Source organism: Hyaena hyaena, unplaced genomic scaffold (assembly GCF_003009895.1).
Source record: "Hyaena hyaena isolate Hyena2069 unplaced genomic scaffold, ASM300989v1 scaffold_308, whole genome shotgun sequence".
NCBI lineage: Eukaryota > Metazoa > Chordata > Mammalia > Carnivora > Hyaenidae > Hyaena > Hyaena hyaena.
In genome coordinates, this window is record NW_024080942.1 from 1,279,100 (window position 1) to 1,300,373 (window position 21,274).

Here is a 21,274-nt window from a genome sequence, read left to right on the forward strand (position 1 = left end):
GTGACCGCAAGTCCAGGGCTGTGCCGGCTCCAGACACAGCTGAATCCAGGCACCGGCTCGAGGCCCCTGGAGCTCTGGCTTCCTAGGCATCTGTCCGCCCCCTTCCCCTGCGCCTGGCACCCCTGTGCACATCCTCACACCGCGGGCTGGGGGTGACCCTGCTGTCCCTGGTTCCTGGACTCCCAGCTCAGCAACCCCAGCCTCCCCAGATGTCAAGTGAGGCCCGGAGAGCTCTGATGGGCTTGAGTCACTTGCCCACCCTGAACCCTTGCCTGAGGCCCCAGGAACACGGCCCTCTGGTTAGGTGCCTAATCAGGACCCTGGGGTAGGGGGAGGGCCCCCCAGGAACCGGGGAAGGGTGGGAAAGCCAGCTGGTCACACAGACCTGGGACAGCCACAGCCCGGCAGAGCCCCAGGCAGCCGCCCCGACCCCTGTGGCCCGGGGCCCTGGAGAGAGGAGCAGGCCCCCCGGGGCTTCGGGGGGCCGTGTGGGTGCGGGGGCACGAGTGCACGCTGTTGCTTACTTCCAGTTCCGACGAGTACCAGGCTGCCCAGGCCACCCTGGCCAGATCTTTCCCGGGGAGCTTTGACAAGTTTGTGGTGCCCTGTGTTGTTGCCAGTGGTGACACTGCGGACAGAAAGGGGACGGAGCCCCTGAGCTTCAGGTGCAGTGCTCTGGCGGGGGAGCGGTGTCTTCCAGAAAGTCGCCGTCCCTGCTGGGCTATGAACCAGTTCTGGGGGCCTGGAGGGAAGGGTGCAGGGGCTGGAGAGGGCAGGCAAGGTGGGGTGGGGAGCACGGTGCCACCAGCATGCCCTGCCTGTCCCCAGTCCCCACAATACCCTGTACCTGGAGCTATGGTGTCCCGCTGTGGCCCCGTCCCTCGTCGTGGCCTCCAACAAGGGCAAAACCGTCTTCAACTTCGGTGACATCGCTGTAGGTGAGCCCCAGCTGGGCCCAGCCCCCCACACACAGCCGCACCCCAGGGACCCAGGCCTGGGTTCCCATGCCCTCCCCTGGGCCTAGGGCTGGAACCTAACCCCACCCTCCCGTTTTAGGGCACTGTGGCATAAAGAAGGTCTCCATCCAGAACATCTCCCCCGAGGACCTTGCCGTATCCTTGTCCACGCTCAGCCCACGCAACTCCCTGGGGGCGGGAAGGGAGCAGCTGGAGGGGCGCGGTGGGGGGGGGGGGACGCGGCCCTGCTCTCGCCACCTCTCCTTGACACCAGGCCCACAGGTGGAGTTCTCTGTGCTGAACCCCAATGGCTCCTTCATCCTGCTGAACCCCATCAGCAAGCTCCTGGCAGGCGAGACCCAGGTCCTGACCCTGTCCTTCTCCCCCCGGGAGAGCGTCAAGGTGAGTCTGCAGCCCGTGCGCTGGGCCCCCCCCCCCCACTCTGGCCGGCAAGCAGGAGGAGGCTAGGGAGCTCAGAGCACTCAGCTGCGGCCTGCCCTGGCCCAGGGGCTCCCAGACAGAGCGCCGGCACGTGCCTCTGACAGACGCCGGCTCCGTGCTAATGGACGTGGTCTCCGCAGGCCCAAGAAACACTGGACGTCATCACCAAGAGAGGCACACTCTCTCTGACCCTCATGGGCACCGGCGTGGCATCCATGATCACGTGCTCCATTGAAGGGGACGTTCTCGACATGGGTTATGTGATTGCCAGAGAGTCTGTGTCCTCTAACTTCAAGGTGAAGCGCATCACAGGGCACCTGGTGCCTCCCTGGTCTCCTAGGAGGGGGCTCCACCCTGGGAGGGGTCAGACCCGCCTGGGGAGGGGAGCTAGTAGAGCTGCAGGTCACTCCCCCCATGCCGCCGCCATCCAGCCCCACGGCCAGCAGCTGCCACCTCCACTGCCCAGTCCAGCAGGGGGGAGGCTGAGAGTGCCCCTCCCTCCACCCCTCACCTGCTCTGCCTCTTAGTGCGCCCTGTCTTCCTGCCTCAGGGCCTTTGCAGGAGCCATCCCATCTGGGATGGGGAGCTCAGCTCGGGCACGGCTGTGGGGTGTGGGGGTGGGGTTACAGACTGTCCTGGCCAGGCCACTGCCCTGTGGTCTCCCGCCCCCTGCGAGAGGGCAGGCTGGCTCCCCAGGTTTTTCCAACGTCTGAGGGACTCACCAGCCTTGGCATCAAGCAGCTGACAAGACACCCGCCTGGTCCACGGGCTTAGGCGGGGACGCGGCACTGAGCCCAGGACAGGGATGCCCGTGAAGAGGCGGGGGCGCTCTCAGAGAGCGGGGGCAGAGGAGCAAGCCGTGGAGCCCAGGGCGCACCCCCCTCCCGGGTTCCCTCCCCGAGACACGTGGATGGGGCTGGGAGGGCCAGGCTGGAAGCGGGGTAACGTGAGGCTGGACGAGATGAACCAACAGCCCAGCCTCGAGCCGGGAGCGAGGCGGCAGGAGGGCGGCTGCGCGGGACCCCCAGCCAGGGCGCGCTCAGGGCCCCGGTGCAGCGGCCCGCGCATGCGCATCGGCGGGCCGGCGCTGAGGGCCCCTGTGCTCGCAGCTGCAGAACAGCTCGGTGCTGCCGGTCAGGTTCTCCCTGCAGCTGGACAGCCTCTGCGGCCCCGGGAGCAGAAGCCAGCAGCCGCTGCCGCAGTTCCTCGCCTTTCCCGCCCGGAGAACTGAAGTCGTGGGTGAGCTGGGGGAGGGGGCCGCCGCTGGGGGGGCACGGCCGGGGGGGGGGGGTGCGCAGAGGGTCGGACCGGGGAGGAGCGCTGCCGCGGACCAGGGGACCCGCCTCGCTGCCCACCTGCCCTCAGGCACGCGGAACCACAGCGGCCAGAGCGTGTTCAGCGTGGTCCCAGTCGAGGGCATCATAGATCCGGGCAAGACGCAGGACTTCACGGTGACCTTCAGCCCGGACCACGAGAGCCGGTACTTCTCCGACAGGCTGCAGGTGGTGCTCTTCGGAAAGGTGCGGCTCCAGCAGCCTAGCCTCGACCCCTCTTCCGGAGTGTCCGGGACTCCTCTGGCCTTCCCGGGCTGCCCTCCTTTGGAGGCGCTGGCTCGTGCCTGGGGGCTCCGAGCCGGGCAGGGTGTCATCAGGTGGAGAGCCCAGTGTCCCGGCTCCCACGGGCCCCCACCCTCTTGGAGCCCCGGTCACGGGTGCTTGGAGTGACGCTGCTGTGGTCCTTGTCCCCAGAAAGTCTCCCACCAGATTCTTCTGAAGGGCGCGGCCCGTGAACACATGATGTTCGTGGAGGGCGGAGACCCCCTGGATGTGCCTGTGGAGTCCCTGACCGTGATCCCCGCCTGCGACTCCGAGCGCAGAGAAGGTGAGGAGTGGGAGCCCCTCCGGCGGGTGTTGGGACAGCAGGAGGAGCTGCCCGCCTGCACCCTTCACCCTAGGAAGCCTGAAGGGTGGGGTGGGCATTCTTGGCCCATCCCCCGGAGAATACTTTCCTGAGGACCAGCTAGCCCGAGGCAGCTCCCTCACCCCCTGGGTGGCACCCCCCCACACCGGCCCCCAGCCAGGTCCACTCTCTGCAGAAGCCGAGGAGCTGAAGCCCATCCTGGTGACCCTGGATTATATCCAGCTGGACACAGACGTGCCAGCCCCTCCTGCCACCCGGGAGCTGCAGGTGGGCTGCATCCGGACCACCCAGCTGTCCCCAAAGAAGGTGACCACAGCACTGCCAGGCCCACCCAGCCCCTCTGAGGCACTGCACACCTGGGCAGCCTGGGCCCCTCCTGGCCTTGCCCCTTGGGAGATGCGGGTGGGCAGCCTGCTGGGCAGGGCTGCGAGGGCGGGTGGAGTCGGGCAGCCTTGACCCCAGTCACGCTGCCTTCTGGGAGCTGTGCCCGGCCTGCAACTCCAGTGCCCCGCAGACCGTCGAGTTCAGCCTGGACAGCGCGACGTCTCTGCAGCACAAGGGCTTCACCATCGAGCCCTGCAGAGGCTTCGTGGAGCGCGGCCAGACCAAGACCATCAGCATCGCTTGGCTGCCACCTGCTGATTTTGATGTAGGTGCCACAGACTCTGGCCAGGGCACGCTGGGAAGGATGATACCCCTGCCCCACCCGGGTTGGGGGCTGCCTGGCAGACCCTGGGCAGGTGAGTTGGGCAGTCGGCTGACGGTCCCCTTCCTTCCTCCCCGCCCATTCCAGATGGATCATCCACTGATGGTGTCAGCCCTGCTGCAGCTCAAGGGCGATGTGAAGGAGACTTACAAGGTCTTTTTTGTAGCCCAGGTGGTGACCAGCCCCTGAGGCCACAGGAGTCTCTCCAGAGAGCCCCCGCAAACTTCCTGCTCCCTTGAAGCCTTGCTGTAGTCTGTAAACCAGTGCAAGCCACCCACAGGCCTGGGACCTGGGCATCCCCTGCTGGGCAAGCTCATATGTGCAGCCCTCTGCATGGCCCTGTGGCCAGGGCACCCCAGCCCTGCGGGCATGGCCACTTCCTGCTGTCCTGGACCCAGCAAGTCCAGAGGCCGAGAGCACCCCCTCCCTGGCCCCACTGAGAACCAGCAATAAGGCCAGTCCTACCCACAACATGCTCTTACCCTAAGCCCCTCGGAGCCCCCAGCCCCACCTGTACCTGCCTGCCCAGCCGCTAGAAGCCCTGGTGGGGGAAGAGCGAGCTGCCCCCACAAGTCTGCCAATAAACCTCTGAGCTGCTTCGTACAGGCCTATGGTATGGGATGCACACCGAATGGGAAGCGGGGCCAGAGCCCTGGAGAGCAGCCCGGTGCCTCCTACCCCACCCCACGCCTGCCCCCACCATGCACAGTGAACTCTGCCCCTCTGGAGGGTGGGTGCCTGGGGCACGGGGCAGACACTTGCAGGGCAGGGTGCGAGGGGTGTGGGGCTGGAGTTGGGACAAGCCCATACAGGCTTCTCTGTCCCTCGCATTTAGGATCCCTAGTGACCCTGAGCAAGGAGGAACCAAATAGGGGGACTCATGTGTCCCCTCAGAGCCGAGCCAGGGTCCGGGGTGAGGCCCAGAGCGTGAGTTTGGTTTTCCATTTTTCTGGACCGAGTCCAGGTTCAGGCTTCTGGGCTCCAACAGGTCTTTCAGGGTAGAAGCCCCCACGGGCCATACAATGCTCCTTGGAGCTCGGAATGTACCCGTGCCCCAGCCCCTGCCTTCTGGAGAGTGCTGGTTGGACAGTGACCTCCCACAGCACATCCAGCCTGGCCCCTGTGCACAGCATGCCCAGCCCACCAGCGCTAGGCCCACAGCTGCCACCGGGAGAGCAGGAATGGAGGGTGTGCGGCATCTGGGGACTGTCCTGGGCACAGGCTTCGGGTCACGAGCCTGGAGCCACCCGCCCAAACCCAGTTCCTTGGTGCACTTTGTGCCCGGAAGCCCAGCATCTCCCTGGCTTCAGGCCAGGGACGGTGACCCTAAAGCAGTGTTTTGCAGGACTTCTCTCTGTGCCCTCACTGGCACTGACCAGCCATAGCCCAAGCCGCTTTCTCACCAGGTAAGAGGAGAAGGCAGGGTCCAGCAGCCCAAGCCAAATCCAGGCCCCAGGAGGGGCTGCTCCCTGCAGGCCACGGCCCCTGCGTCCTCTCGCTGGTGGGCAGGACGGGGAAGCCACTGTCTTGTAAATCCTGGCCGAGCTCCCCTGCTAACAGGCCGGAACTCGCTGGCCGAGGCCCTGTCTGAACTCCTGTGCACTGGCTGGATCTGTCCATCCTCCTCCCTCCCGTCCTGAGCTGGGCCTCCCAAGGCAGTGAAGGCGACGAGGACGAGGTGGAAAGATGGCCGAGAGCCAAACTTAGCCAGCCTGTCTGGAGCGAGGTGGGCAGGAGGGGCCCTTGGAGGGGCCCTTGGAGGTGCGCGGAGGTATGGCACATCCTGGAGGTGTGGGACAGCTTCTGGGCAAGCCTGGGTCAAGATCAAGCAGGATCAAGGAGCCCAGCAAGTCCAGGCGGGAGAGCCACGCCCCGGAAGCCTTTCCAATGGGGGAGATGCATGTAGAATATGTCTTGAGGGCAATTAAGAAAGGTCAGTGGGGCGCCTGGGTGGCTCAGTCGGTGAAGCGTCCGACTTTGGCTCAGGTCATGATCTCACGGTTCGTGGGTTCAAGCCCCGCGTCGGGCTCTGTGCTGACAGCCAGCTCGGAGGCTGCAGCTTGCTTCTGTGACTCCCTCTCTCTCTGACCCTCCCCTGCTCACGCTGTCTCTCTCTCTCTCTCTTAGAAATAAATAAAGCATAAAAAAAATTTAAAAAAAAAAAAAAGAAAGGTCGGGGCGCCTGGGGGGCTCAGTTGGTGAAGCGTCTGACTTCAGCTCAGGTCATGATCTCACGGTTTGTGGGTTCGAGCCACATGTCGGGCTCTGTGCTGACAGCTCAGAGTCTGGATCCTGTTTCAGATTCTGTGTCTCCCTCTCGCTCTCTGACCCTCCCCTGCTCACTGTGTCTCTTTCTCTCTCTCAGAAATTTAAAACAAACAAACAAACAAAAAACATTAAAAAAAAGAAAGGTCAAAGGTGGAGGCTGGGGAGGGGAGGAGGGAGGTGGGGGCAGGGGAAAGTGGGCCTGGGTGGCTCAGTCGGTTGACTGAGCCGACTATGTTCAGTCTGACTATTGGGTTTGGGCTCAGGTCAAGATTTCACAATTCGTGGGATCAAACCCTGCATCAGGCTTTTTGCTGACAGCATAGAGCCTGCTTGGGATTCTCTCTTTCCCTCTCTCTCTGCCCCTCCCCTGCTCACGCTCTCTAATAAGTAAGTAAATAAATAAATATATTTATTTTTAAAAACAAAGAAAAAGAAAGACCAGGCAAAGGCAGCTGCCCCTCTCGCTCTCCCCGGACAAGGCAGACACCGTGCCTGACGTCCTCCCTTAGCCTGACCACCCGACAGCGTAGCAGAGGGCAGAGGAAACCCACCAGTGCACCTGGCCTGGTGAGAAAGAGGGGTGAAGTGCAAGAAACGGCCCCCAGTCTTTCCTGGCAGAGTGGACGGCAGGCATTCTGTGACCCCCAGGCCCAGACACCACGGACGCCACATTCCCTAGGTTGAGCACGGCTCTCAAGGCAAAGCGCGCCTGAAACGTGGTTTGCTCCTAGGGTGCCGCGTTCCAGGGCCAGGGTCAGATTACCGTGGGCTCGGCCGGGGCAGCTCCAGGTAGTGAGCGCCCGAGGGTGCCACCCAAATAAATACCACTGAACAACAAGCGTGGGTCGCCCGAGTCCTGACTTGAAATCCATCACCTTGAGCGCCGCGGGGCGTGAGCGGGGCCACGTGTGTCCTGGCCGCCGCCCTCCGAGGGTGCGCAGCCCCGGCCACAACAGGCTGGCCCGGTCCGCACCGAGCCCGGCTGCAGGACAGGTCCGGCCGGGCCGGGCCGGGGGCTCCGCACCGCGCGGAGGGCGCGAACCTCCGCTGCCCCTGGACGCCAGGCCGGGAGACGCGGCGGAGACACGCCCGGCGAGCGCGGCCGTGGGGCGGGGCCAGCAGTGGGCGTGGCTTCAAGAGGAGGCGTTCCTAGTGGGCGGGGCTGTAGGACAGGGGCCCCGGAGTGTGGCCACGGGACCGGGCCCCCCGCTGGGCGGAGCCTGGGGGGGCGGGGCCCCGAGAAGCGGCTCGGCGGCCGTGGGGCGGGGTTTGCGCGGGGCGGAGCCTCCATAAAGGGGCGCGGCGGGCGGGCGCAGGCTTCCTGTCCGTGCCGAGCATGGTAGTGGGGGCGCCGGCCGCCCTTGGGCTCCTACTGCTGCCGCCGCTCCTGCCGCTGCCGCAGGTGGGTCGGCGGCGCTGGGCGTGGGCGCCGCGGGGCGGGTGTGCGCTCGGCGCGCCCCGGCCCGGGCTCACCCTTATCCCCACAGGTGGCGCTGGGCTTCGGGGACAGCAGCTGCGACCCCTCGGACCTGTAAGTCAGGGGGGTGGGAGCCGGGGCCGGGCCCCGCCCTGTCGGGAGGCTCGGGCGGGGCAGTCAGCCCTGCTGGTGCCCCGCCTGCTCCAGGTGCCGCCGTCCCCGCAGGTGCCCGCCCCAGGCCCGCTGGAGCAGCCTGTGGCACGTGGGGTAAGTGGAGGTCTCGGCACCGAGCCGGGTCCGACGGTTCTCCCCGGCCCGGGCCCACCAGGCCCCGCGCCCTCTTGGCTGAGTCGCCAGGGCCTCCTGCCCTCAGCACCAGGGCAGCCTCCCACGTGGGCCCTCCCCCGGCCCCGAACAGCTCTGGGCACACAGGCCCCTGGCTGGGCTTCCTTTCATAGCCTGCTTGCCCACTTCCCACCCCCTCCTTCCTCACCCCTGCAGGAGGTCCCCGTGAGCATGGTCATTGGTCTGGGCACAGGATTGTGCAGATGGCCTGGGACAGTGTGTCCTGGGAGTGAGCCCAAGGCATTTGTGGCCAGCCCTGGGGAGAGCCAGCACGGGCCAGCTCCTCGGGCTCGGCTCCGGCCTGGTGAAACGTCCCTGTGCTGGAGAAGCATCCTCTGGTTCTCTTGTGTCCTCTCCATGGTCCTGCTGTGGGCAGTCGGGCCATCACTGCCCCTGGGGAGCAGGCGCACGGTGGCCAGGGGTCAGTCCAGTGGTGGGGTCTTGCTCCTCCCTGCACAGGCTTATCTTACTCGCTGTCCTTCTGCTGCTGCTGTGCGGGGTCACCGCCAGTTGTGTCCGGTTCTGCTGCCTCCGGAAGCGGGCACACACCGAGCCACACCTGCCGGCAACACCTCAGCCAAGCGGCCTGACGGTCAGCCCTACAGACAGCGACAGCACTGTGCACAGCACTGTGACTTGTGAGTGCCTGCACTGTGCTTGTGAGGGAGAGTGGGGGGCCCAGAGAGAGCCAGACTCATCCCCACAAACCCACTCTGGTTCCCTGCAGCTTACAGCTCTGTGCAGTATCCGCTGAGCACGCGGCTGCCCCTGCCCTTTGGGGAGCTGGACCTCGACTCCATGACCCCTCCTGCCTACAGCCCGTATGCCCCTGAGCTGCCACCCTCCTACGAAGAGGCTGTCAAGATGGCCAAACCCAGACAGCAAGAGCCGCCCCCCTCTTAGTGACCCAGTCCTCTCCCTGGGGCCTGAGGCCTAGAGACATGGGCAGGGCCCCCGGAGCCAGGCTCCAATGGCCAGCACCCCTGGCTGTAGCCCCAGTGCCCCTCAAAGGCAGAGGAAAGTCCTCTTGAACCTCCCGATGCTGCCAGCCACCCCGTGCTCAGAGGGACCCGGTGCAAGGGCACTTGCAGCCAGGGACCCCCCCCCCAGCACAACCCTACCATCCTTCCCCAGGGAAGGCCAGCCGTCCAGCACATTGCTGCAGCCCTGGCCGCGTTGCTGTGTGACGCCAGGCAGCCAAGCCGGCTGGCCCTGTGTTGGACACACACACACACACACACACACACACACACACACACACACGTGCATGTGCTTATGAAGGCTGCTGCATTCAGCCCTGACCCCACAGGCCTCAGCCCCAGGGCTCAGGGCTGCCTGTGACACCCCAGCTTTTTGGAGAGAGCATAAAATGTGTACCTAAGTGATCTCCCTCTGAGGAGCTCCGGGAGGGGCCTGTGGGTGGCCATCCCCCCCCCCCCACCCCCCAGGCGGGCGGGCAGGCAGGGCGAGTGGTAGCCTTCAACCTGCCCCCAGCCTGGCTTTCAGGCTGCTGTCTGGAGCCCGGAGCTGGGCAGCGGGAGGGACGGGCCACGCACCATGGCTGCCCAGGGAGAACCCTCTCCTCGCTCCAGACCCACATCCTTGTCAGCCCCCCCCCCCCCCACCTTCTGGGCTACAGACAGTAAAGCACACGTGAGTCGGCCTGGAGTGTTTATTGCCAGAGGTGGGGCAGGCTGGGCGCAGCGGGGGCGGCGGCAGGCGGGCCTTCTTCGGGCAGGCCTCCCACGGCCCCAGCACCTGCTCCTACTGGACCAGCTTGAAGGACTCTCCGGTCATCATGGCCACAAACTCTGGGCGCGGAGGGACAGGTCAGCCACCAGCCTGGCCCGGCCGCCCAGCCCCCAGGCCTGCCCCCCACTCACCCTCGTAGTCAATGGTTCCGTCTCCGTCCTTGTCGGCCTCCTTCATCATCTGCTCGGCCTCTACCTCGTTGAGGGGCTCGCCCGCGTTCATGAGCACGTACCTGCGGGGGCCCCGCGCTGAGTGGCAGCCCCTTGGGCTCTGGCCCGCGCCGCCCCCGGCCCCGCCCCAGGCCCTACTTGAGCGTGTCCCAGTCGATGTAGCCCTTGCCCTCCTTGTCGAAGACCCGGAAGGCCGCCCTCAGCTCGCCTTCCTGGTTCTGGGCCTTCTCCCGGTAAATCCCCATCAGGGCCAGGAAGCCGTCGCAGTTGAAGAATCCTTTGTCTGCAGGGAGCAGAGGGCCAGGCCGCGGGAGGGGGCGCTGGTACAGCCCTCCCCACTCACGCTCACAGGGGACCCCCGCCCCGCCCCCCCCGCCCAGCCTCACTGTCTCGGTCCACGTCCTTGGCCATGGAAGCCAGCTCGCTCTTGGTGGGATTGATGCCCAGCAGGCTCATGAGCCGCTCCAGCTCCCCCGTCTTCACCTCCCCGTTGCCCTCCTCGTCGAACATCTCAAAGACCCCCTTGTACTCCTTGATCTGCTCCGCTGTCAGGCGCTCCGTCTACAGGGACACCAGCCCACTTTCGCCAGGGCCCCCTCTGCCCCTCAGTCCGAGGGAGATTGGAGGCCCCAGCACGTGCGGCACAGGGCACTCCGCCCCGTCCGGGCGGCCGGCACACCCCACCGAGGCCTTTGGCAGAAAAGGAGGCCCCCAGCCCAGAGCAGCTTCCGGATAAGGTGGCACAAGCAAGGGGTCTCACGGGGTGAGGGGACTCTGCCAGGCATCGTAGAGGGACGGGCGCAGGAGGCAGAGACCAGGTGTGGGACACCAAGGTTCGGGCCCCCACGGGAGGGAGCAGCAGCCGGGCCAGGCCCAGGCCCCCGACACCGGGTGAGGCCGGCGAGGGACCCACGGGGGCGCACGCGGGCTCAGGGAGAAGGACCCCGGCCTGCTTCCAGGGATGGTCCAGCCCCTGACAGCCCTGCCTGCCACTCCCGCGGCAACCTTCAGAAAGGGCTGCCCCGTCCCGGCCCCCAGAGCGAGGGTGGTGTCGCGCTCTGCCTGGCCCCCCACCCCGCCCCTTCCCTCTAGCCTCGCGGAGCTGCTCCCTCGGATTCCCAGGGACGCACCCACACCCATGCCTGTGCTGGGAGGCAGTCCCCGTCCTCTCCCCGCCCCAGGGGGCCCCAGGTCCCGCTCCACCACCCAGCCAGCCCCCCGGGGCTCCGCTGGGCGCCCGGAGCGGACATACCATGTCTGTGGCTGGGAGAACCCTTCTCGGCGGCACCAGACCTGCTGTGCACACGGTACGAGGTGCCGAGCGTCAGCAGCATTTTAGCTGCCTGGGGTCCCCAGGGCCCGGATTCCGAGAGCCTTGTATGGCCAGGAGATCCTGCAGCCCTATTTGGGGACAGGCTCAGCCCTTACCCACAAAGCCCCTTCCTGGCCCTCCTTGGCCTGGGCGTCCCCTCCCCCTGAAGCTCCCCCTTGGATCTCAGGTGCCAGGTAAGGCCCTGTCCCCGCCTCAGCCCGCTGGGGCCAAAGCACCACAGACACCGCGGGCTGAGGGCCGAGGGCAGGAAGGGGGCTTACTGGTGGCCCAGAGCATTGGCACATGCTGTTCCCCCTTCATGTGAGCCTCCAAATCTTCCCCACAGCCGCTGCCCCCCCCCCGCACACACACAGTTCTGCCTCAGGACGCTCACTCAGCCTGTCGTCGCTTCACTTGTGAGGGTTCTTCCCGAAGGCCGACCCCGGCCGGGTGACGCCTCCTATCCCTGCGGCCAGACGCTTTGCGGGCGCTCTGAAGACAGGCTGGGAGAACGCATCACTCGGGAACCCCCTCCCCACCCTGTGCAGAAGGGGCTGGGGGGCTGCGGCCCGGGGAGGAGACAGCTGGACGTGGGGTGGGGGCAAGAGGGGGTGAGACAGACGGGACCAGGGGGCCGGGCCAGGTTTCCCCTGAGCTATCAGCCAGGCGCTATTCTGGGGCTTCTCCGAGAAACCTGACCTCCCTTCCACTCAGAACAGCAACGCTGGCTCCCAAGGGGCCTCGGGGCCAGGCTGCTGGGTGACGAGTCGCTCAGCGGCACACACACCTGCATGCGTGGGCTCGGCCTCAGACACACGCCCGCCCTCGCCTCCACCCGGGGCCCCCTCGCTCCCACCCAGGACGGGAGCGGGGGCTCAGAGGCTGGCGGGTGCTGGTTAGAGCCCCCCGGGCCGAGGGGACGCCTCCCATCCCTGCGTCCAGCTGCCCCCCCAGCGGCAGTCACAGATGGGCCCCCGCCTCGTTCCCCTCTTCCCCGTGCATGGCCCCCGCAGTCACACGGACACACACCTGCCCCGGGCCACGACTGCCGGACGGGTCTGAGCAGGTGAGGGGCGCCGGCCCTGCCAGCTGGGCTCCGGGCCTCTGGGACGCTGCCCGCTGAGGCTCAGGCCAGCTGCTGAGGCTGCGAGATTTGTGCTGACGGCCAGGATGGCTGCGGCGGGCACAAGACCAGCGGCCCCGGGGACCGGGCTGCAGGAAGTGCTGGCTCCGGGCCTGGGGGGCGGTGCCCCCTCTGCCCCCGCCGCGCGCTCTGGCCCTCTGGCTCCAGGCTCTGCGATGATGAGGAAGGACTTCCCCACCCCCTCCCTTGAAAATCTCACACTAGAACAGGGGTCCGGAGTACAACAACTTTCCCACGAAGCCAGTCACGTCTATGAGCCCAAACCACGTGTGAGGAAGGAAGCCCACGGGGACAGAGTCGGGCCTCAGGGCAGGATGCGCGACGCTCGACTTCGCGCTCTCGCCAGGGCTGCGCGACCCAGGGTCGTCAGACACTAGCCCAGGCGCTGCCGCAAAGGGCTTGGTTCGCACATGTTGATCACGGAGGTAAAGCTGATCGAAACTATTTCTCAGAAAGGGGAACTGACATGTACTGAACATCTATTGCATACCATGATTTTTTCTTTAATTTTTGGTACCCACACATGCACATGAACACACGCGCACACACGAAAGTTACCATCCTAACCGTTTGTGAGCGCACAGCTAAAGAGCATTAAGCACATTCACACTGCTGTACGACCGTCCCCACTGTCAGTCTCCAGAACTTTCCATCTTCCCAAACTGATACCTCATTAAACACTAACCCCCTAACCCCTGGCACCCACCATGGACCCATCTCCGTGGATCCGACTCCTGCACGTTCTTCATATGAGTGGGCTTATTCAGGATTTGTCATTCTGTCATTTGTCATTTCATGAACATGATGTCCTGAGTGTCCACCCATGCTGAAGCAGGTGCCAGCATTTCCTCCTTTTTAAGGTGGAATGCTATTCCACTGGACAGAAAGAGCGTGAAGGTTTCTTAGATGTGATTAACATTTAAATCCAGACTTTGAATAAAGCAGATGACCCTCATGATGTGGGTGGGCCTCATCCGATCAGTTGAAGGCCTTATGAGAAAAAGACTGAGCTCCCCAGAGGAGGAGGAAATTCTGCTCCAGGCGGCCTCTGGGTTCGAGCTGCAACGTCAGCGCCTTCCTGGGTCTCCAGCTGCACTCACTGCCCCACAATCAGCACGCTTGGGGCCAATTCCTTAAATCACCCCTGTCCCTCACTCTCTCCCACTGCCCACACTCACTGGTCTGTTTTTCTGGAGGTCCCTGACTGATACAGAAGGCCAGTGAGGGCAGTGCACTCCAAGGGGCCACCCCCCAACCGCAGGGCACACGGTGTTTCCTCCGGGCACGTCCGGAAGGAGGCACGGGCAACTGAAGAGAGCAGCTGAACTCAGACTGAAAGCCCAGGCCGGGCGGTGGGGAAAGACTGCGTGTGTCCCTCCCCGCCAGTGACCCCTTCCTGGAAGGGAGAAGAAGCCCGTAGACACTGCCCGGGGGTCCCCAGTGGGAAGACGTCACAAGGCCCCCACCCCTCCAGGGGCCTCAGGCGCAGACCAGCTGTGCCGCCGTGGGGGGGGCGCGGGGGGGCGGGTGGAGCCTCGGAAGGGATTTTGCTGCCGAGTCCCCGTGGCTGGCCAGGCTTCCCGCTGCACAGCGACTTCCCTCACCGGCCCTGCCCCCTCCCTGCCTCTGGGACTGACCCCTTGTGCAGAGCTTGTACCCAAATTCCATCTCGGGCTCAGCTTCCAGAGGCCCCACTCCGCAAGGAGGGGTATTGCAAATGGATTCCTCGCTGCCCGGCTGCAACAAGGCACCCTGGGGCCGGGCCCACACGCCTCCCTGGTGGCCCACCTGCCACGGCTGTCACTGTGGCGATGGGGCAGGAGGGGCCAGAGACCAGGCGGCCGCTGCCCAGCCCCTGACCGTCGTCAGGACCTCGTTAGGGAGAGCTGGGACCTCGGCGTGTGGGTGGGGACATCCGGGTGGGTGTCCTTCTGAACAGTCCGCCCCCGCAGGCTTTGCTCACCTCTCCCTGTGAGAGCTGCCCTCCCACCCCACCCCCACCCCCGCTGAAACTGAATGCGGAGGCCTCATCACCCCTGCCCCCCGGGCAGCATTTGTCCCCATCGGGACCACCTCCCCTCCGAGCCACCGGGCCAGCACCCAGGGTCACGGTGCAGCATAGCTGCTCAAGGGCAGCGGAGGATGAAGAGACGATGGGCTGTGCTGGCAGGAGCTGGGGGCACGGGCAGTCCCAGGGGCTCCGCTGAGGGGCTGGAGCACAGGGGTTCTCAAAGCCCCCCTTCTTCCCGCTCCTGCCCGTGGCTTCCTAAGCCGGCACAGGGCAGGCCACAGTCTGGGACCTGCACCCTGCGCGGTGCCTGCAGCCAGCCTCCTTGGCCACCGGCAATGGTGCGCGCCTGTGACCCAGTGTCCCCAGGGCCCCGGCGTGCTGCGCTCAGGAACGCCCCGCACCACCCCTTACTTCCTGTACCCCCAAGAAAACCCACGTGCCCTCGTCTTGACTCTTTGTTTCAGGGTCCACAAGGGAGCCTGAAAAGGGGAGTAAAAACACACCCAAGCCCTGGACCACGCGCCGTGGCAGGTAGCAAGGGATGCAGGTGTGAGATGCCAGCGCTGCTCAGGAATGGCCAGGGCTGGCGACTGAGATGAAGATGTGATGTGAGGGGCGCCTGGCGGCTCAGTCGGCTGAGCATCTGAGTTCGGCGCAGGTCACGATCTCACAGTTCAAGCCCCGCGTCGGGCTCAGTCCTGGTAGCTCAGAACCTGGGGCTGCCTCTCTCTCTGCCCCTCCCTCGCTCATGCTGTCTGTCTCTGAAAAAATGAATGATTGTTAAAAAAAATTTTTTAATTAAAAAAAAGAGAAGCACTATAACTTGAAAGCAGAAAGTAATGTCATAAAAGTAAACCGAGCCACCTGACAGAACTCCCGGGGGCCAGCGCTGGAAGAATGAGAGCAAGAAATAAATCAAGTAGGATATTACGGATTATAACCGTAAATATCCATTGTGCACGGAAGCGTATCACCACCAGAGTGAAACCACACAGCCCGGAAAAAATACTCACAAATCACATACCTGATAAGGGATTCATATCCAGAATAAGTAAGGGAATTCTACGCCTGGCTGGCTCAGTCAGTAGAGCATGTGACACTTAATCAGGGTCATGAGTTCAAGCCCCACATTGGGCATAGAGTCTCCTTTAAGAAAATACATTAAAAAACAAAACTCAACAACAACAGAAATAAACAACCCAATTAAAAATGGGCAAAGGACTTGAATAGATATTTTTCCAAAAATAGATACACACGCAAAGGAGTACATGAAAAGCCGCCCAACAACACTAATCATTAGGAAAATGCAAATCAAAACCACAATGATCTGTCGTTTCACATCCAGTAGGATGGCTATTGTCCAAAAACAAAGTGACAAGCCTTAGGGAAGAGGTGGAGAAATTGGGATCCTGTGCACAGCTGGTGGCAACGAGAAACGGCGCAGCTGCCACAGAAAAGTGTGGCGATCCCTCAAAAAAGTAGACATAGAATGACCGTACGATCCAAGTATGTACCTGAGACAACTGAAAGCAGGGACCTGAACCGATATTTGTTTACGTGTGTTCATAGCAGCGTTATTCACAGTACATAAAAGATGGAAACAGCCCAAACGCACACCAACGGATGGATGGGTGGGTAAACAAAACATAGTATGTACATATGTGATAACAGATATTATGTGTCAGCTTGATGGGGCTAAGGACCCCCAGGCAGCAGGTAAAGCGTTATTTCTGGATGTGTCTGTGAGGGTGTTTCTGGAAGAGATAAGCATTTGGTTCTGTAAACTGTCCTCACCAAGGCAGGTGGGCGTTGTCCAGTCTGTTTGGGCCCCAACAGAACGGAAAAGACAGAGGAAGGGCCAGTTTGCTCTCTGCCTGAGTGGAATGTCCAGCTTCTCTTGCCCTCGGACTCACCCTGAGTCACACCACTGGCGTTCCCAGGCCTGCAGCCTGCAGAGGCCAGAGGGAGGGAGGTCATGGCCTCCACAGCTGCATGGATCAATTCCCATAATCAGTCTCCTCATCTCTGTATGTTTTACGTGTGTGTGTGCGCGCACACGCGCTGTTTCTCTGGAAAACCCTAATACAATATGCAATGGAATTATTATAATTCAGCCAGAAAAAGGAAGAAATGCTGACAGCTGCTTCAACATGGATGAACCTGAGGACACTCTGCTCCGTGAGACGAGCCAGTCACAAAGGACAAATGTTAAGAAAACATCCAGATGCCCAACAGACAAATGAAAAGATGCTCAACATCATTAGTCATCAGGGAAATGCAAATCAGAACCACAATGAGATATCACCGAACACCTGTCAGATGGCTAGAATCAAAAACACAGATGGGGCGCCTGGGGGGCTCAGTCAGTTGAGCCTCCGACTTTGGCTCAGGGCATGATCTCACAGTTCGTGAGTTCAAGTCCCGCGTCGGGCTCTGTGCTGACAGATCGGAGCCTGGAGCTGCTTCTGATTCTATGTCTCCCTCTCTCTCTGCCCCTCCCCTGCTCACGCTCTGTTTCTGCCTCCTAAAAATGAATAAATGTTAAAAACAAAAAAAAAAAGAAAAAGAAAAAGAAAACTACCATATGATCCAGTAATTCCACTCCTGGGTAGTTACCCAAAGAAAATGAAAACACTAATTTGAAAAGAACAATTCACCCCTATGTTTACTGCAGCACTATTTACAATAGCCAAGATGTATGAGCAGCTCAATGATCCATCCATCAATGAATGGGTAAAGAAGAGGTGACATATATACATATATATATAATGGAATATTATATATTGGATATTATCCAATATGTAATATTGGAATATTATCCAATATAAATATATATAATGGAATATTATTCAGGCATATAAAAGAATAAAATCTTGCCATTTGCAACCACATGGATGGACCTAGAGGGTACTATGCTAAGTGAAATAGGTCAGAGAAAGACAAATACCACATAATTTCACTCAGGTGGAATTTAAGAAACAAACAAAAATGAACAAACCAAAAAAACCAGACCCTTAAATACAGAGAACAAATTGGTGGTTACCAGAGGGGAGATGGGTGAGGGGATGGATGAAATAGATAAAGGGAGGGGCCCCTGGGTGGCTCAGTCGGTTGGGCGTCCGACTTCGGCTCAGGTCATGATCTCACAGCTCGTGGGTTCGAGCCCCACGTCGGGCTCTGTGCTGACAGCTCGGAGCCTGGAGCCTATTTCAGATTCTGCGTCTCCCTCTCTCTCTGACCCTCCCCTGCTCATGCTGACTCTCTCTCTCTCTCTCTCTCAGAAATAAATAAAACATTAAAAAAAATTTTTTAAATAAAGATTAAGAGGACACTTGCTGCTATGAGCACTAAGTGTTGAATCAACACATGGCACAGCTGAATCTAATACATCATATGTTAATTATACTTCCATTTTTAAAAAGGGCAAATATTGTATGACTCCACTTACATGAGGTCCCTAGAGACATAAAATTCATAGAGATAGAAAGAGCGGTGGGTGCCAGAGGCCGGGGGAGGAGAATGGGGAACGAGTGTTTACTGGGGACAGAGCCGCACAACAATGTGAACGTACTTAATGCCACAGGACTGTGCAGGTGAAGTGGAATATTTTATGTTTGACCACCACAATAAACATAAATATTGATGAGTCCATATTGGTATAAGTGATTAATAAATAAATGGGGAGAAGAGTCACCGTACAGAAGGATTCCAAACAATGTAAGTAGCTCTTCTAGCCTCATGGAGGGGAACACAACGCAGACCCCAGCAGTGACTTCCGTCCACAGAGTATGGAAAGGGAGAACCGGTGCTGACCCCCTCAGGTGATCAAGGTCAACATGGCAGCGATGAGGCATCCCCGGACAGGATGTGACCAGAGGACACTACACCTCCGCACCTGTGGTCCCCCCTAAGCCCACACCCCCAGCCTAACCATGAGAAAGCTCCAGACAAGTCCCAGGAGATACACAGTCTCCAAAATGTCTTGACCAGCACTCTTCAAACTGTCAAGGACATCAAAATAGAGAGAAATTCTGAGAAACTGTCACAGCCCAGAGGAGCCCAAGGAGAGGTGATGACTTAATGCAGGATGGGACCCTGGGACATAATGGAACATTGCTAAAAACCAAGGAAATCTGAATAAAGCATGGACTTCAGTTAATAATAATGTGTAAATACTGGTTGACTGTGACCATGTCAAATGTATCATCATGCTAGTAAGATGTTCACTGACCGAGTGTGAAGTGCATGGGAATCCTGTACTTTCAGCAATTTTTCTGTAAATCTAAAACTGTTCTAAAAATAAAGTTTATTTTATTTTTATTTTTATTTTTTTTAATGTTTATTTTGAGAAAGAGAGAGAGAGTGACCGCAAGCAGGCAGAGAGGGAGACACAGAATCCCACGCAGGCTCCAGGCTCTGAGCTGTCACCACAGAGCCCGATGCGGGGCTTGACCCCACAAACCGTGAGACCATGACCTGAGCTGAAGTCTGACGCTTAAATGACTGAGCCACCAGGCGCCCCAAAATAAAATTTATTTAAAAAAGAAATCCACATACACCAATAATCAAAATAATGCATTTAAAACAATCGCCATAGAAACCGCAGTCTATGAGGCTCGACAAAAACAGGCCCAGCTGCTTTCTGTTCACAGGACACCAGCTTCAGGGCGACGCCGCAGGACAGCGGGCTGGGCGGGCGGCTGCCCCCAGGCTGCCCCCGGACTGACCCCCGGATTGCCCCCGGACTGACCCCGCGCTGACCCCGGACTGACCCCGCGCTGACCCCGGGCTGCCGCGGCTGCAGGGCCGCAGCTCCCCTCCGGGGGGCGCGTCTGGGGCCGAGAGCCCTTCTGCGCCCCGCGCTCCGCACGCGTCTGGGTCTGGGGGCGCAGCCCCAGAACACCCTTCTCCAGCGTCCCCTGGGAGTGAACATCGACCACTTACGGATCCACAGGGAAGTCTCCACACTGCAGATCAACAGCAATCTGACCGCTGACTACCGAGGTTACGACTGATTTCGAAATCAAGGGGCGCCCGGGGGGCTCAGTCGGTGGAGCGTCCGACTTCGGCTCAGGTCATGATCTCAGGGTCCGCGGGCTCGAGCCCCGCGTCGGGCTCTGTGGGGACGGCTGGGAGCCTGGAGCTGCTTCGGAGTCTCTCTCCCTCTCTCTCTGACCCCCCCCCCCCCACTCACGCTGTCTCTCTCAGAAATTTAAAAAAAAAAAAAAAAAATTCGAAATCAAGACGAGAGGAAACCGCCAGTGTCAGGGGGTTGTTTCTGCCAAGGGAATGGGCGGCGGAGGCGGCAAGTTTCTTTCGAACAAACCACCTCGGCCACCGAGGGCCCTTCCCGGAGTTCGCCGGCCCCCCGGCCCCCCGCCCCGCGACGTCCCAGCCCAGGCCCGCCCCTCAGCCTGGGCCCCGCCCGCGGCTCGGCCCGCGGCTCTGGCTCCGCCCCCTCCCGGCCCGTCACTCAGCGAAGGCCCCGCCCCCGACCCGGCCTTGGGCCCCGCCCCCGGCCCGCTCTCCGCGCTGGCCCCGCCCCCAGCCTCTCGCCGTCACTTAGCGCAGGCCCCGTCCCCAGTCAGCCCCTCGGCCTCGGTCCGGGGCCCTCTCTCCCGCTCGGCCCCACCCTCGGCCCCCAGCCCGTCACTCGGCGCTGGCCCCGCCCCCGGCCGGCCGCTAGGGCTCTGCCCCGCCCCCGACCGCACCCTGCCCTGTCACTCAGCGCAGGCCCCCACCCCCGGCCCGTCGCTCGGCCTCGGCCCCGCCCCTGGCCGCACCCTGTCGCGTCACTGGGCCTCGGCTCCTCCCCCGCCCCGGCCCCGCCGCGTCGCTCGGCCGGCCCTCGGCCCCCGCCGGAAGCAGCGAGGCTGGCTGGCGGCGACTCCAAACGTGAGCACCAGGCGGCGCTCGTGAGCCGCGCGGAGCCCGGCGGGCCGCGACTCCCAGAGGGAGGCGTTTGGGGTCCCCGCGTTGGAACTGGGCCAAGGTTGCCCCCTAGGCTGCTAGCGCCTGGCCTGTCTACCCCTCGTCTCAAAATCATGTCCTCGAAGCCCCACTTTTGGATCCGACAATTGCCAGGGGGAGAAATAGACATAAACATCCCTTTTGTTCACCCCTGGGGCGGAGCCCACGGGGCAGGCAGCGGGGCAGGGCACAGGCTGCGGGCAAGCGAGGCGGCGGCGTGGGCTACCGCCGACCGCACGTGCAGGCCCGCAGACAAGCCCTGCCCCTCGGCCTTGGCATCCTGGGTCGCTGCCTGGGGCTCTGCTGGCACCTGGACGCCCTTGCTCCTCCCACGGGCCCTGAGGCGCTTCCTGCCCCCCTTCCGTCCTGTTTGCAGTGAACATACCAAGGACATTGTGTTCAAAGCTAAAAGAAGTTTTAAATGCATCGAGAGGCTCTTGGGGCACCTGGGTGGTTCAGTTGGTTGAGCATCAGCCTCTTGATTTCACAGTGTGTGTGATGGAGCCCGGAGTTAGGCTCTGTGCTGAGCGTGGAGCCTGCTTGGGATTCTCTCTCCCTGCCCCTCCCTGCTCATGCTCCCTTTCACAGTAAATAGACTTGAGTGCTCGCTTCAGCAGCACATATACAAAATAAATAGAATTTAAGAAATATATATTGGGTTCATAGCAGCACTCTCAACAATAGCCAAATCATGGAGGGGCGCCTGGGTGGCTTAGTCGGTTAAGCGTCTGACTTTCGCTTAGGGCATGATCTCGCGGTTCGTGGGTTCGAACCCCGCGTCGGGCTCTGTGCTGACGGCCAGCTCGGAGCCTGGAGCCTGTTTCAGTCTGTGACTCCCTCTCTCTCTGACCCTCCCCTGCTC

General features: G+C 61.7%; 3 protein-coding genes across 7 annotated transcripts in view; 2 read left to right on the forward strand and 1 right to left on the reverse strand.

Moving 5' to 3' along the window:
- The window catches only part of CFAP74 (cilia and flagella associated protein 74), a 66,620-nt gene extending 61,994 nt beyond the window's left edge, over nucleotides 1-4,626 (forward strand). For 2 of the 5 annotated variants that reach the window (XM_039248420.1, XM_039248421.1), the window contains exons 29-39: nucleotides 531-665; nucleotides 829-938; nucleotides 1,057-1,112; nucleotides 1,239-1,358; nucleotides 1,538-1,693; nucleotides 2,507-2,636; nucleotides 2,763-2,917; nucleotides 3,146-3,278; nucleotides 3,493-3,623; nucleotides 3,832-3,966; nucleotides 4,111-4,626. In XM_039248420.1, coding sequence (XP_039104351.1) covers nucleotides 531-665; nucleotides 829-938; nucleotides 1,057-1,112; nucleotides 1,239-1,358; nucleotides 1,538-1,693; nucleotides 2,507-2,636; nucleotides 2,763-2,917; nucleotides 3,146-3,278; nucleotides 3,493-3,623; nucleotides 3,832-3,966; nucleotides 4,111-4,212 — 1,363 coding nt within the window. In that variant the 3' untranslated portion in view covers nucleotides 4,213-4,626. Of the gene's footprint in view, nucleotides 1-530; nucleotides 666-828; nucleotides 939-1,056; nucleotides 1,113-1,238; nucleotides 1,359-1,537; nucleotides 1,694-2,506; nucleotides 2,637-2,762; nucleotides 2,918-3,145; nucleotides 3,279-3,492; nucleotides 3,624-3,821; nucleotides 3,967-4,110 lie in introns of those variants that run through there. The other 3 variants (XM_039248422.1, XM_039248423.1, XM_039248424.1) reach the window with 3 other exon arrangements.
- A 2,999-nt stretch (nucleotides 4,627-7,625) lies between these two features.
- TMEM52 (transmembrane protein 52) lies at nucleotides 7,626-9,673 on the forward strand. Its single transcript, XM_039248292.1, has 5 exons — nucleotides 7,626-7,693; nucleotides 7,779-7,822; nucleotides 7,934-7,975; nucleotides 8,513-8,691; nucleotides 8,781-9,673. Exons 1-5 carry the CDS (start codon nucleotides 7,628-7,630, stop codon nucleotides 8,954-8,956), a joined length of 507 nt encoding a protein of 168 aa, XP_039104223.1. The 5' UTR covers nucleotides 7,626-7,627; the 3' UTR covers nucleotides 8,957-9,673.
- A 36-nt stretch (nucleotides 9,674-9,709) lies between these two features.
- CALML6 (calmodulin like 6) overlaps nucleotides 9,710-21,274 on the reverse strand; it is an 18,813-nt gene continuing 7,248 nt past the window's right edge. The window contains exons 3-6 of the mRNA XM_039248310.1: nucleotides 10,362-10,536; nucleotides 10,114-10,258; nucleotides 9,937-10,037; nucleotides 9,710-9,864 (exon numbers count right to left, since the gene is read on the reverse strand). Of these exons, the coding sequence (XP_039104241.1) occupies nucleotides 9,818-9,864; nucleotides 9,937-10,037; nucleotides 10,114-10,258; nucleotides 10,362-10,536 (468 nt within the window). The 3' untranslated portion in view covers nucleotides 9,710-9,817. The remainder of the gene's footprint in view (nucleotides 9,865-9,936; nucleotides 10,038-10,113; nucleotides 10,259-10,361; nucleotides 10,537-21,274) is intronic.